Source organism: Ips typographus, linkage group LG4, assembly GCF_016097725.1.
Source record: "Ips typographus isolate SLU linkage group LG4, UJ_Ityp_2.0, whole genome shotgun sequence".
NCBI lineage: Eukaryota > Metazoa > Arthropoda > Insecta > Coleoptera > Curculionidae > Ips > Ips typographus.
The window spans coordinates 921301-935936 of NC_138425.1; the positions used below are offsets into that span (position 1 = coordinate 921301).

Genomic DNA, 14636 nt, shown 5'->3' on the forward strand with positions numbered 1-14636 from the left:
AGGGGATTGTTTTATAATAGTGTTTATCCATTACGAAGACTTTTGTGTCAGTTTATCGTCTCTCTTTGATTACGTTCCAGAATTTTGTAATCTGTTTGAAAATGGCTGCCTGTATTGTGTCTTTCAAATTTTTTGACAGCTGCTCAATGACAGTATATTTTTGACAATTGGGTTGACAATATGGTTTTTCAATGACAGAGCACTATCTTAATTTTTAACATGATATTATTATTATAATAAATTTCTATGTCAGAACTGTCAAAATTGAGTTGTTTTTAACAGTAGTAACAGTCTTCTAGACTTTCCACACCTTTTTTATACGCAAAGTGAACCAAAACGTCACTGATGCGTCAATCTGTTTGTCACAGTAAAGTGACATATCATTATGACGTGTGTGATGTATGTGTGTATGAAGACCTGTCATTAGTTTGCAACAATTATTTTTGCCACTGATTTTATGATTGATTATATTTTTCTAATAGTTGAATTGAAACAATTGGGGCAATTCCTAGATTGTGCAACATATTGAAGCGAGAAATGGTCGGGGGTGAATATATACACACACCGCGGTCAACCACCTGCAGCAGGTCGGGTCACGAGACGGCGGCGACGACGACTGCGACGGCGGGCGTCGGTTATCCGCCCGAACGCTTTTCCTGCAACCCTCAATCTGCAGGAATAAAGACCCCGTCTGCGAGGGGTTGGGGGGGGGGGGTTTTCAAAGGGTAACTGCCCTAAATTATAGAGCGTGTTACGGCGCGGCCAGAACAAGTAAATGGCCTGACGTGTTATTCACCTCACTGTGTATGATGTGAACGTGTTCTTCACTCACCGGTGACCATTTTTATATATTATTTATAAGGCCTTATGTGCTCGTTCGCTTTGTTTGGAAATCTTTACCAAGTCTTATGTGATTTAATTAATAAATATCGTTTTTAATCGGTTCGAGCTGTAGGAGTTGTTCGTCGAGCCGCCGATAACATTCAACCTATAGTAAAGACAATGACCGTATAATGCTGGTCTGACATTGAAATCGTTATCAAGTCGTAGCTTTCGATGTATAAATATTTACATTTTAAATGTTGTTAAGGTTCTTGTTCTTTGTGTTACTGGGTAAAAATACTGGGTGTTTGAACGCGATAACGAGGTCGGGTTCAGTTTCGTCAATTAAGCTTTTTATTCAATCCGGTTTTGACTTATATTTATTACTCGCAAGCGATTTTTCTTGCAGTTTAACATGAATGTCTTTTCGAAATAGAATCCTGACAAATGGTGAAGGCGCACGGCTTGTTATTACAATGTCTCAGCCAAATTAATTTCTTCACCAAAATCGCTTATGTCATAGTGTAATAGTATGCCCACATGTGCAGTATATTGTTTGTTGTTTGTATTTGGTCAAGAATTATAAACTAGCCACCATGCAGATATTTCAAGTGGACTTTAGCATTAGTGGTCTAGAAAAAATAGTCCAAGGTGGATAGATTAGAAGTTCTTTTAGTCCACTTCATGAGCGTTTGATTTTATATTGCTTCACAACATATTAAAGTAATAATACAATTGGCTACTTAAACTGAACAAACTTAACCCACAACTTTTTCTAGGCAAAGACAAGCAGCAACAAAGAACTATAACAATCTTCTACACATCTACTTGTACGGCCATAGAATGCGAAAGAAGGCAAAAACGACGTCAACCTGCGGGTCTATTTAGTTCTAATAGTTCGAGTCGGGAGTATCGTCCTTTGGGGTGTCCTTGACCGCCGCAGCACTATAATAAGGGCCATTGCCCGGGGGAACAGCCGTTTCGCAAATATAGACGCGCTTGTTACTTACATACCAACTATATTTGTGTCTCTCTATTCACACTACTGTTAGACAAAGACAAGATTGCCATCTGCAGCCACTGAAATTTGAACAATTGTGCTAAGTGGCCGGTCAAAAACTACGATTTACGGAAATATGTCATCAAAAATGTCAGTTTAACATTTCTGTAAATCATTTTGATTTGCACGAATTACACTTTACAAAATTGCTTAGTGTGGGATAGAATGGCGATCAAAAAACCCCTCCAACCGACATCGGCAAAGTCAAAGACCGTCGGACAAGACATGATGGAAAAATCCAAAATTAGTCCTTGGTACTCATTGGGCAAAATCCTTCCCACGTCCAACCAAACGAAAGAAGACGCGTTTGAGAGTTTCGTACCCACGAAACAATGCGTCGACTACAAAATTTCGGAAACGTGGGTGAAAATGCAAAAAGGTGATCTCAAGTTGAACTACAAAGAAACAGTAGCCACTTACAAGGACATCCCACCGGAAATTTGCAAACCCAAGAAGTCGAAAAAGGTACAACTTTTATTGCAGTAATTTATTTAGTATTTATGGAGCATTTCTGCAGATGAAGTACTTTAGTGGAGGCCCTCCTCAGTTTGAGTTCTTGGAAGAAGTGTGGCAACGACTACTAGAACAAAAACAAATAGTGGCGCGAAAAGAGCACAAACTTTCATGTAAAGCAGTCCGTAAAGAAAGAATGAAAGTGCGTAAAAAAGGTCATCTAATCGTGCAAAACTTGGTGGGCCCTGATTGGTTCATGGAATTAAATCCACTACAAATAGCCGCTGTCGACAAACTGGAAGAGGCTGTTTGTTGTGATCTTTTGTATGTACCACATAGAACTTCCGGAACATTTTTATCAATTTTTTTTTACAGTCAAACTTCAACTGAACACTGCAAGGAAGTGTTAGGCAACCTTGGTCTAGTCCCCAGACCCAACCAATCACACCTTAAAAAAGCTCTAAAACACTCTTGCGGTGACCCAGTCGAATTCCTTCTAGTGTTCTATCAACTTCTAGATCCTTCCAGAACTAACTATTCCCTAAACGACCGTTTACTGCTTTCTGCGGTAGTTCATCTGTCCATTACTGCCACTTTAAGGGAGCTCCACGTGCGCATTCCTTCACCACCTCGAATACGTACAACAAAACCGCAAACAATTAGAAAACGACAAAAAAGTATCAAGAATCAATCACCTTACTTGCAGCCATTAACTTATCAACCACCACCGCCAAAATTTAACGGAGTTTATACTAACAAGCATCGGCAATATCCGGAAAGTCCTTATTTTGGATATATTGTTAGTATGGAGATTGAAAGAAGGTATATTTTGTTTGATAATAATTATTAAGGTCCATATGGCTTGTTTGTAGTTGTGATTGGTCAAGAAGCTGCTTTTTTGACCAATCACAAACTACCACACTGTACCGGGTGTACCACCAGGGGTGCCAACTGCCATCTTAAATTTAAAAATTGCATTTTCTATAATTTTTTCATAACAAACTTCTAAGTTTTTGTTCACATTTTTAAAGAGAACCAGTTTATCTAGTATTTTAGTAAAACAAAAATTTCAGTGATTTCAAAAAAAAAGATGGTGGGGGGTGTTCAATTGTTTCTGTAATGACCTGCTGTAACTAACGATTTGACCGATTTTAACAAATTTGGTTTCGTTGAAAATCGCTTGTAAAACCCACTTGGAGTAAGAAAATGACTGTTTTAAGCACATTTTTGGAATCCTCATTAAACTTCCTATCTAAGAACCTGAAAAAACACTACAAAGTTTGGTACAGTCATGTAGAAAAGCGGTGTCAAAGTTTGAACTGCCAGAAAGACTATTTGAAAATACAGTCAAGGGTAAAATCGGCTGTAAAACCCACTCGAAAGAAGAAAATGACTATTTTAAGCACATTTTTGGAATTCTCATTAAATTTTCTATCCAATAACCTAAAAAAACACAAAATTCGGTACAGTAAAGGAAAAAAGAGATGTGTCAAAGTTTGAATTGCCAGAAACACAGTTTGAAAGTACAGTCAGGGACAAAATCGCCATTAATCCACTGGGGGTAAGAAAATGACTGTTTTAAGCACATTTTTAAAATCCTCATTAAATTTCCTCTCCAATGGCATTAAAAAGCATTACAAAATTTCGGACCGTCCGGTAGAAAAGCGGTGTCAAAGTTTTAACTGCCAAAAACACTGTTTGAAAAGACAGTCAAGGGTAAAATCGTCTGTAAAACCCACTTGAAATAAGAAAATAACTGTTTTAAGCATATTTTTGAAATCCTTATTAAATTTCCGATTCAATAACACGAAAAAACACTCCAAAATTTGGTACAGTCAGATAAAAAGCGGTGGCAAAGTTTGAAGAAAATAGCATTCAAATCAACCAAAATATAGTTCATTTAGTTGAGTCCTTTGCCTCCAGTGGGTTAGTTTTGACACCATGACACAAATTCCAAAAAAATAGCCAAATAACTTCCAAATATTCCAGTAAAAACCGTTTTTCAAAATTTTGTTTCTAAACTAAAATATTGGGAAAATTAAATGAATGGAATTTTGAAGGGCAATCATCGCGGTGTAAGTTTTCTAAAACCAAAAATCAATTTAGCTACAAGATGTTAAGCCACTGGTGAGTCTAAATAGAATTTATTTAGGCATTCAAAAAGGACTAAACGCATCCTGAACTGTATATAGAAGTCACTTTAATATTATTCTTACTTTTAGTTTAAAAAAAAAGCATTAAAACCCAAATAAGTATACTATATTCCACATTTTTCGCATTTTTTTATTTTTCAATAATATTGCAAAAAATAAAGAAACACCAAAAATCCTAGATTTGAGGCATCCAATTTTACAAAAAAATCTTTATAAATGGTTCCGAAATATGTGGAGTTTGGATATAACATACCTATTTAGGTTTTAGGCTTACTTTTTATATTAAAATTAAGAATTGACTGTTTGACTCTAAAATTCAGTTTTTGTAAAGTAGAAATATTTGGTTAAGTATCAAAGGTTTAAGGTTTTTTCTGTTTTTTTTTTTACATAAAACTTAATACTCGACTGAATTTTAGGTCTGCTGATTGCTCCAAGCGATCAGAATGCTATAAGGACACTGAGGACTATCTGAAAGAATACAGAGCGGCTTCGCAATATTTCGACAGTCTACCCGGGAATCAAGATAGAAATTTCCACTTGATCCCTCCCACAGTTTTAAAGTTATGCTACAACATGTTAAACCGCAAAAACCGTCCAGCATTGGATTCACGATTCATCATACCACACTTGTGCAAAGTGTCACCCTCTGAGGAGTTGCAGTGTTTTTGTCCACCACCTTCAGTTGTGGTAACTAAACAAAAGGTTAGTCCGTACTGTGGTTGGTTTGTGATTGGTTAGCTTACTGCTTTTTCTTGACCAAGCACAAACTCGACAATTTGTGGATCAACAATAAATGTACTTTTTGTGATAGATTGGTAGGAGTGTGTGCGAAAAATTTGCTCAAAAATACTTGGGTTCTTTGTGTTTCTGCAACGATTGTATCGAACAAGTTCGACTGAAAAATCTGGTTAGAATTCATGGAGGATGGCAAGCCACTCCCTGTAAGTGTGAGTGTCCTGTGCCAATTATACAGGGCACCACACTGAGTGAAATGTGCGAATGCTATCGGGCGTATAGAGACAAAATTGTACTGGCCGCTGCTATGCAAAGATTCACAGACGAAAAGTGCAAAACCATTTTAGGAAGTATTTACTCCAATTTGTGTAGTAAAGTGTGTACAAGGTGTTTATTTTAGACGTGGTGATGACCAAGTTTGGTCCGGTTTACCACGTAACCGGCATACCAGGAAAGAAAATTTGCTTGTGTAGTGAGGTTTTAGAGCGCAAAAAACAGCTGGAAGATTGCCGAGAAGCTTTATTAAATAATGGAGCTGAGTTTGTAATTGGAGGAGTTACACTTACAAAAATTGGGGTTGTATACAGTTTGGTGTCTGTTGTGGCTAGGAAACCGTGCCAATGTGTTTTGCAGTCAGTTTTAAATAAAGCCTTTTCATGTCTAGTTAGCTATTAAATTAAGAAATTTCGTAGATATCGGGAGAAACTGCAAGTTTTAGAACTTCAAAACAAACTCAGAACTCAGCCAATTACTTTCGTAAACAACGGACTGATCCAGAGAGAGTCTGAAATTATTTTTCATCTCTCTGGAGTTACAACCGCCGGGGTATCGGGCTTTCCAGCCGTATGCAGTTGTGACATCGTCAAACCGGACTGTTTTAGTCATTGCATGAATTATTTGGAATATAAAGAATCTGAAAGTTTGACGTCTTCTAGTGATGATGAAGATTCGGCTACGTCAATTTCTGAAGAAGAACACAGGTTAGTAAACTGCACAGAAATTATAGATGTGGTATACTTATACCACAATCACTTTCTTAGCTCAAGTACAGTAGAAACATCCGAAGTGCCATTGTGTATTCCTGATTGTACTAATAATGACACGTCACCAAATTCAAAAGCGCCATCGTCATCTGAAACTGTAAAATCCACAGAGTCTGACTTAAAATCCAAACAATGTCGTTGCAAAGAAGAGTTAGACTGTTTTTTGAACTCCAAGTGCCCCTGTGAAGAATGCAACCAGACAATCAGGCAAGGTTACGCCACTCATGTTATGGGCGGGACTACAACTACACCTAGCGGCAATCAAGTGAGTTATCGATGTGATTTGCTCTGGCAATGGGTCTTTACATTTATTGATTGTTTAGATTAACGTAGTGCAAGGCATCCATCAACCTTTATGCTCCTGTATGCACGACCACTTGACCACTTTAAAGAAACTTGACGAGTATAAACAACGAGTGACAACCAGATATCGCATGAAGAAGCAGCCTTTGAAATACTGCATTTCTGGCGTTACGAAAACTAAACAAGGTTTGCTCAGTTAGCGTCATAAGTTTGTCCAGCCTTTTTCTTGACAAGGTTGTGATTTACATATAATTGACAGGTCCGGTATATGTCATATCTGGATTAAGACCGCCAGTAGAATGCGAATGTGCTAAAGCGCAAAAGGAACAAGCTGAAGCGGAAGCGTTGGAACGTCAACGAGCCAAACTGCCCAATACTGGCCGAATCAAATACGAAATTAAAGGTTTTTGCACTTCGTTTAGTACTGCTCTTATATCGTTTATCAACCATAAATACTGATGCGCAGGTGTAAAAGCCATGCCCGATGAAAACGTCTATGTAATGTCGGCAGCATTGCCAACGACACCGTGCGGATGCGAAAAACTGTTGGAAAAATTCGAAAAAGCCCACGAAACTTGCCTGGACGAGTTTCAGAAGTACATGGAAGTTACGGAAATGGAAAAGGTCGCTTTATATGATGAAACGCCTGACGGATCGAATCGCGGTACTTTACTGTTTAGCGAGGATTTTAATCCAATTGAAGAATTTCGACAGGTAAGAACAGTTGCATAACTAATTTCCTAGAATAACACGATTTAATTTAGGAATTACCTCCTCCAGAAGAAGAGTTTATATCGCCAAATAACGAAATTCTGACCCAACAACATTATGATGATCAAACAATTCAAACCGAACCTACAGTGATAGAACATCAACAAGAAAATGTTGCACCTGTTGAGTTTTCTTCGTCTCTTGCATCATCAACTTCAACGTCTGAAGAATCTTCAACTGAGAGTGAAGATTCGGACACTGCAAGTTGTCACGTGTCCATTCCTAGGCCAGTTAAACCAATTTTACTTTCCGGTAAAGATCCATTGCCGGATTGTTTCCAGTCTAAACGATTTGCCATATTTCGTGACACGCCCAAGTCAACAAAGTCTCTCATGGATGTGTTAAAGCGTATTTTGAAAGGTTTGTTAGGACCCCATCTTCAAGGACCAGGTGCTTGAATATGCATTTTAAGGTATGGCCGAAGATGGGTTTCCTTTGGCTAAACTTCCCCAAGTTGAAAAATTGCCCATTATAAAATTGTGGTTGGAAATGCGGATTGGACGTTACTGGACTTATACCGACAAAGCGAAATCCGTGACCCAGAGCAAAACGTGGTGGAAGCACACTGATGTCTGTTACACCCAATCGAAACCGACTAGAATGCCCTACACCAACGCTAAGGCTAGGACTATGACCTGGAGGAGTGCCAAACAGATTAGAAAAGTTGCAGCACAACAAACTGACGAGTTTTACAGGTTGACACTGAATAGTTTTGTGCTGATGTCGTTGGTAAATTGTGGGTTTTAGGAATGTTAAGCAACAAACAGTGGAAACTGGCCGCGAATTTTTTGCCACCACTTTTGCCTACCAATTTCCCACGCACACTTGGAGAGACTGTGCTTTCGCTTATCTACCAACTAAAGAAGAAAACTTGTTTCCTTACAAAATTGTGCAACCTCATGACGCTCGCTATATCCCTAACAACAAAAAAATTGTTTGCTTTTGTTAATAGTGAATTAACTAAAAAATATGTGAATTAAATGAGCATGCGTACTTTTTCTTATAATTTACAATCAGGTATATGAACTACATGTGTATATGTCAAATTACTTTTCTTCTTCTCTTATAGTTTTGTCAGTGTCAAATGTCAGTTTGTTCTTTGAACGTGTTTCTTGACTTTCTACAAATTTTTTCCTAATTTTTACTACCTAGTGAAGTAATTTTTGGTAAAAAACTGATTAAAATAGAAAATGCCGGCTGCTGAAGAGGTAAAGTCCAGCTGGGCTGACGAGGTCGAGTTAGAGGGTGGCGCTTTACCACCGTCAACAGAGGTGGTGGAGAACGGCCAGAAAATTGTCACTGAATACAAATACAATGAGGATAACAAGAAGGTAACTACTTTTCATTTAACTATTATTTCTACATTGTGACTACTTTAGGTGAAAATTGTACGAACGTACAAGATTGAAAAACGCATCGTATCCAAGACAATCGCGCTGAGAAAGACCTGGAAAAAGTTTGGAGAGTCTTCGGGCGATAAGCCCGGCCCCAATCCAGCTACAACCATTGTCGGTGAAGATGTCTACATGCAGTTTATCTCTAGTAAAGAGGAAGACAACAAGCAAGAGGATGAGGGAATTGATAAACTGAAAGCCCTGGGAGACAAAAATGTTGTCAAGTGTCGTACTTGTGGAGGTGACCATTGGACTTCCAAGTGTCCATGGAAGGACACAATCTTGGCTGGTGGAAAGGTGCCTGATGATAAGAAACCAGCTGCAACTGGAGGACCAGCAGGTGAGTTTATTTATGTTGTTCTATTTTATGCAGTCAACAAAGCCTCCTTGTATTGTAAATGTGACTGAATGATGTCATTCATTCATTCTATTGGTTCAATGATACTTTTACTGACTTTTCAGGACCTGGTGGTGCTGACTCTAGCAAACCTGGTGGTTCCAAGTATGTACCACCCAGTTTGAGAGATGGTGGAGCAAAAAGGGCAGACGGGCCGAATATGGCGCGTCGCGATGATAACTACTGCGCGATCCGTATTGGCAATCTCAGCGAATCCACCACAGAAATGGATTTGGAAGAATTGGTGAAACCGTTTGGGCCCATCCACAAATTGTATTTGGCCAAGGACAAACAAACGGGTATATGTAAAGGATTTGCCTACATTCATTTCAAGTTTAAAACGGACGCGGCTAAAGCCATTCTTAGGCTGCACGGGCATGGTTATGACCATCTTATTTTGAGTGTGGACTGGTCAAAGCCTGCAAATAATCAGTAGTGGAATTTGGTTTTTAATCAATTTACTTTATATATAATCAATAAATTCAATATGATGGCTTTTAGTTTGTTTTATTATTGGCAATATTGGAAACTCTCATTCAGGCTCAATGAAAGATAAGGGGTGTTCAATAATTGTTATGGTCAGGTCGCCTATGTTGTTATGACAGTTGATCAGATCTGTCAAACTACGTTTGGCTCCATAAAGGTTTCAGCCTAACGTAAGCTAAAAGTAAAATGCAGTAATAAAAGACAAAAATTACAAAAACTTTAATAAACTAAAATTCAAATAATTAGCTTGTGTTTCCGATAAGCTACACTGTATCTCACTCTACCGCCCCGTAACTGCACTGCTTTAGGTAGTAAACAGTCTCTAATATGCACTCCTCGTTTTTCTGGAGTCCAGGCTTGAAAATGGTAATCGGCTAAACCGCAATTAATGGAAACCCATCCTAGACTCGTACATCAAAATATAAAATAATTTTTAAATCTCCTTTTATTATGATTTTCTTACCGGCACTAGACAACACCACATCATAACTGGATTCTTTTGCCGATTTTCCGAAAATCTTGAACGTTTTTGCTAATTCCAGTCCAGGCCAACTAGCAGCCCTATCGCCTTGAAAGATTGGCACGCCGAAAAATTCACTTCCTATCAGTTGTTCATAAACTGAGTCTACATTCTTAGTTTCACATACTGTGAGTGGTAAAGATGGCGCTCGAAAAACGGTCAACCTAAATATGTATGTTGTTAAGTACAGTTAGTCTAGGATTATGACTACCTGATAGGTCTGGGTCCGTCGACAAAGTCCAATCGAGCCAATCCAGCAATAAATAAAGTTGTGCCAGGTTTAAAGCAGAAACTCTTTGGTCTAATCAATTGTTTGGGCAGGGTTTTCAGCAATTCTTGGGTGGTTAATAGGTGTAGGATTTGATCAGGGTGTACTACTCCAGGTGTGTCATAACACCACTTTCCAAAAGCAAATTCGGGTAGATTCTCGTCTATGCCCATTACTGTTTGGCCCCGCATCGTTTCTTTACCTTCAACAAAATACCACTGTTCTTGGATATCTCCTACCATTTGGGAAATTTAGAATACCTTGAGAAGTAAAACTGTCCAAAACTAAACGTTCAGGCTCTTTAGGTCGATAAGTTCGTTCGACCCGTCCGGACAAAGTGGCGTATTCCTGCGCCTTGTAACGAGATTCGATTAAGGCTTCTTTTCTAATCTCCTGCTCTCTGTCTTCAAGTTTTTTCAGTTCAATCAAACGTTTCTGACGCTCCTCCATACGAGTAGCGGTAAATTTGGTAATAGGAAATTTTAACAGACTCAAAGTGGTGCCCGGCCAAACGCTGGTCGTGGCACATTGTATCAGCTCAGCAGCTTGCACTTTGCAAAAGTCAGATTTTAGTAATGAATTGAATAGCGTGGATTTACCCACATTGGTACACCCTATTAAAAACACATCCCCTGGAAGAAATTTTTTTTTATGGTATTGGGTATTTTGCCTAAATTGCAGTTGGTGATTGGTCAAAAAAAGCAGCAAGCTAAAAGATTTTTTGACCAATCACAAACTAGGATACATCAACATATTTAACCAATTAAAAGAACACCCCCCACCTTTTCTTTTTATTCTATGCAAAGAATTAATCAAACTCTCCACCCCATAACCGGTTTTGGCAGAAATCAGCTCAACGTGTTTGATTCGTGCAAAACCAAAACCGCAACATTTCAAATTGTCCACCAAAATTTTTTTGATGTTTTCCATGAATTTAGGTTGATCTTTAGGCAGTAAATCCACTTTATTTCCAACTACTACAATTGGCGTTTTGGGGCCTATTATATCGGCCAAGCCGGGCCAAATAGAACAAGGAAAATCTGTTAAATCTACCAGTAGCAATACCGTGCCAGAACTGAATGAAATTGTTTTGAGTACTTTAGGATAATCATCAGGAGACACTCTCACTTGTAGAGCTATGTTGTATTCTTTTAGAAAATGACACCTTTGACACAAGACTGCTTGTAGATTGGCTCCTATTGGGGTGAAACAATTTTTGAATATCTCTGATGGCAGATAACCTGGTATAGAGGTGTCCTACAAATTTCAGTCACTAAATTGTACAGAAGAACAGAAGTAACACTTACCTGACAATGAAGATATGCCCCACATCCACCACAAGGTGTATCACTCACAGGATACTGTCTGTCAGGAGTGCCGTAATTAATATCATCTTTTGAAGGCTCAACATCAGTAATGTCTGTTTCATCTTCATTTACCTCTTCAATAAAATTTTCATAATAACTCATCCAATTCTTTTGATTATCCCTATCCAGATACCCTTTTTTAGCAATTATTTCATTTTTTATTGACTCATTCTTAGCCTTTTTGTAACTAACATCATCTACTTTGGAATTAACATTTGTGTAGGGAAAAATAGCAGGAGCATTTGATTCTAATGGGCTTACATTACTGCAACCTTCATGATCACCAGGCTCACTGTTAAAACTCTTCTCCAGGTCATCACTGTAATACTTTAAAGTGAGCGGCAAGGGTTGCACAGTTTGCAAAGCCAATCTCAATTTTTGTTGCTTGGATGAAATAACTTTACTTGCTACAAACCCTGGTTTCACTACTTTTGACTCAATCACGCTGTTGTAAAGGAGCGTTTCGGCGTATTTCGCTAATTTATCATCTTCTTGAGGTTCCTGTGTAGTTTCCAATTCCGAATTTGATGGTTTGGCAGTTAGTGACCTTTGGCATATTTGGCAACGAGTTCGTTTCAATGACGAAACGGAAATACGTTTCAGGAGCAACATTTGATTTCAATATGTAGTGAAATAGAGTAAACTTAAAACAGTTAAAACTTTTTGGTAATCACAACAAAACAATGTAAAACGTTTAAATTGAATTTGTTGAGGTTAGTTTCAAGTTTCTAACCTTCTCTTCTTTTTTTTTATTAAAAGGGCAAACGTCATTTTTGACATTTGACAACAATTATTTGATGACGGAGTAGAAGTAGAAGACATAGAAAAACAAAAAAACCCTTGTTTTGTAGTTCATGTATCATTAATTTTCTCTTGATTGAATTGTTTTTACTAATCCAGCAAGATGGGTAAAGGATTCAATAATTACATGTGCAAAAAGTTCTTCCATCCAGCGTCCAGAGACAACTTAAAAAGGGTAGGTTTTTACACATCAACATCATAGTGCACCTTTGTAAATTAGCCCCAAATTTTCACACTTTCTCTAATCTATTGTTTGTACACAGGTATGGATGGCAGAGCAGAAAGCTGAAGCGTACAAAAAACGTCAAGAAGAGCTAAGACAACAGTATGAAAAAGAGCAAGACTTGCATGATAACAAGGCCATGCTGAGCAAAGAAAGCAAAGACAAACTGGCAGTCAGTTTTATGTATGAACCTCCTCCAGGTGAGTAAATTTTTTTGTGTTGAACTGTTACAAGTTCCAATTTGTCAAAATTAGGTGCCCGCAAGGAAAGAGAAAAAGAAGATGATGAGCCTGAGTACAAGTTTGAGTGGCAAAGGAAATATAATGCCCCCAGAGAGAGTTATTGTAAAGGTGACCAGGAAATCCGCGACCAACCTTTTGGTATACAAGTGAGGAATGTCAGATGTATAAAGTGTCACAAATGGGGACACATAAACACTGACAAAGAATGCCCCATGTATAGTTTATCGATGAGTGCCGCCAGGTGAGTGTAGCAACCATTTTCAGTTTCAGTTTTGTTGAAACTCTCTATTTAGGTCCCTAGAAAGTACCTCTATCCTGGATGAAAAGTCTTTGGTGGCTCAAATGCTGGAAGATGGATTGGCATTAAAGAAACAACACATTAATACAGTGGAAGCCAACAAACATTTACTAGTCAGTGAGGATGAAGATGAGAATGATGAAACCAGGTTTTTAAAGTCTTTGACTAAAAAACAAAAAAAAGCCTTGTTAAAGTAATTATAATTACCATTGAAACTATGAAGAAAACTAACAATTTGTCTTTAGGAAACTGGAGAAAATTGAAAAAATGGAACGTCGCGCCGAAAAACAAAAAGTAAACGAACGGAACAAAAATAGCAGTGATGAGGACAGTGACGGGGAAAAACGCAAACCCTACAAACCAAAGAAACATGTGAAACGCGAAAATGTCAAGATTGAAAATGACAGTGATGAGGACAAACCGCAAAGCTATAGAGAAAGACAAAGTTATGAGCAAAGGAAGAAGGAAAGAGAGGCGCGACAAATGAGCGATAGAAAAGACAGAAAAAGACGATCAGACAGCGGAGATAGGGAGCATTCTAAAAGACAGAGGCGTTGAGTTGTGTGTAATTTGATAATCTTTACTAATAATATATAAATGATGTATTGGGTAGATTGTAAGTTCAAATAAAGTCCCTATTTGTCCCCCGTGCTATTGGCATTTCAAGATAAGAGATACTCCCTCTGGTGATCAGTTTTGAAAACAGTTTAGCTGTCATTTCTCCGTTTACATTGATTTTGGTTGTAACATATGTTATGCCAGCTGTCAATGTCAAACAAATAATAAATCAGTATGAACGTTTTCATGTTAAAATTGTAAATTCGAAACGAAAAAGGCTGTAAGTCCGCCATTTTAAGAGATAATAATGTACTGATTGATACCGGTTGTCTCTGCTTTTATGCTTCCCATTTAAAAAAAAGTAAGTTTGTCCTAACTCAAAAATGACAGCTGTCAGACAAAATTTGGTTAGCCTATCTTTTTCGGGGTAAAATTATCTACAACTTTTGTATTTACTTCATTTTTCTACAACAAATAATAACTCACCCAGATCAATTAAAAGAAATCGTCAAAATTTGGTTTTTGCTAAATATCTAGTAAAAGCTATAACCTTTTTGTACAAAACAAAAATGGTTTTAAATTGGTCCCCTAAAACTGCAATTCATTCCCCATTTAACCGACGAGTTTCCGAGATCCCTTCACTAAAAACGAAAAAAATTGTCATCGCACATGACTGTACTGGTTGTATAAAGGGGCAAGTCACGTGACACTTTTCAAATTTGCGTGCACCTTACAATCTCCA

General features: G+C 37.9%; 4 protein-coding genes and 1 long non-coding RNA gene across 5 annotated transcripts; 3 read left to right on the forward strand and 2 right to left on the reverse strand.

Moving 5' to 3' along the window:
- Positions 1-1509: 1509 nt before the first annotated feature.
- Positions 1510-1952, reverse strand: LOC145728147 (uncharacterized). The gene is made up of 2 exons (XR_014178014.1): positions 1833-1952; positions 1510-1767 (listed from the first exon to the last, which is right to left on the reverse strand). It is a non-coding gene; the product is annotated as an uncharacterized LOC145728147 (long non-coding RNA).
- LOC145728125 (uncharacterized) lies at positions 1833-8333 on the forward strand. The gene is made up of 15 exons (XM_081978138.1): positions 1833-1972; positions 2037-2347; positions 2400-2659; positions 2711-3157; positions 4905-5190; positions 5300-5573; positions 5624-5855; positions 5916-6203; positions 6264-6531; positions 6590-6755; positions 6829-6972; positions 7036-7283; positions 7334-7700; positions 7753-8035; positions 8088-8333. The coding sequence occupies exons 2-15, from the start codon at positions 2048-2050 to the stop codon at positions 8287-8289; spliced, it is 3765 nt and encodes a 1254-aa protein (XP_081834264.1). The 5' UTR covers positions 1833-1972; positions 2037-2047; the 3' UTR covers positions 8290-8333.
- An 84-nt stretch (positions 8334-8417) lies between these two features.
- On the forward strand, positions 8418-9626 carry LOC145728139 (eukaryotic translation initiation factor 3 subunit G-like). Its single transcript, XM_081978167.1, has 3 exons — positions 8418-8671; positions 8720-9074; positions 9197-9626. The coding sequence occupies exons 1-3, from the start codon at positions 8531-8533 to the stop codon at positions 9565-9567; spliced, it is 867 nt and encodes a 288-aa protein (XP_081834293.1). The 5' UTR covers positions 8418-8530; the 3' UTR covers positions 9568-9626.
- A 186-nt stretch (positions 9627-9812) lies between these two features.
- LOC145728129 (nitric oxide-associated protein 1-like) lies at positions 9813-12502 on the reverse strand. The gene is made up of 6 exons (XM_081978149.1): positions 11713-12502; positions 11188-11662; positions 10666-11037; positions 10349-10607; positions 10081-10301; positions 9813-10018 (listed from the first exon to the last, which is right to left on the reverse strand). Exons 1-6 carry the CDS (start codon positions 12382-12384, stop codon positions 9852-9854), a joined length of 2166 nt encoding a protein of 721 aa, XP_081834275.1. The 5' UTR covers positions 12385-12502; the 3' UTR covers positions 9813-9851.
- Positions 12503-12567: 65 nt separating this feature from the next.
- Positions 12568-13988, forward strand: LOC145728136 (corepressor of RBPJ and splicing regulator-like). Its single transcript, XM_081978164.1, has 5 exons — positions 12568-12748; positions 12837-12996; positions 13051-13279; positions 13332-13529; positions 13582-13988. The coding sequence occupies exons 1-5, from the start codon at positions 12677-12679 to the stop codon at positions 13892-13894; spliced, it is 972 nt and encodes a 323-aa protein (XP_081834290.1). The 5' UTR covers positions 12568-12676; the 3' UTR covers positions 13895-13988.
- The last annotated feature ends 648 nt before the right edge of the window (positions 13989-14636 follow it).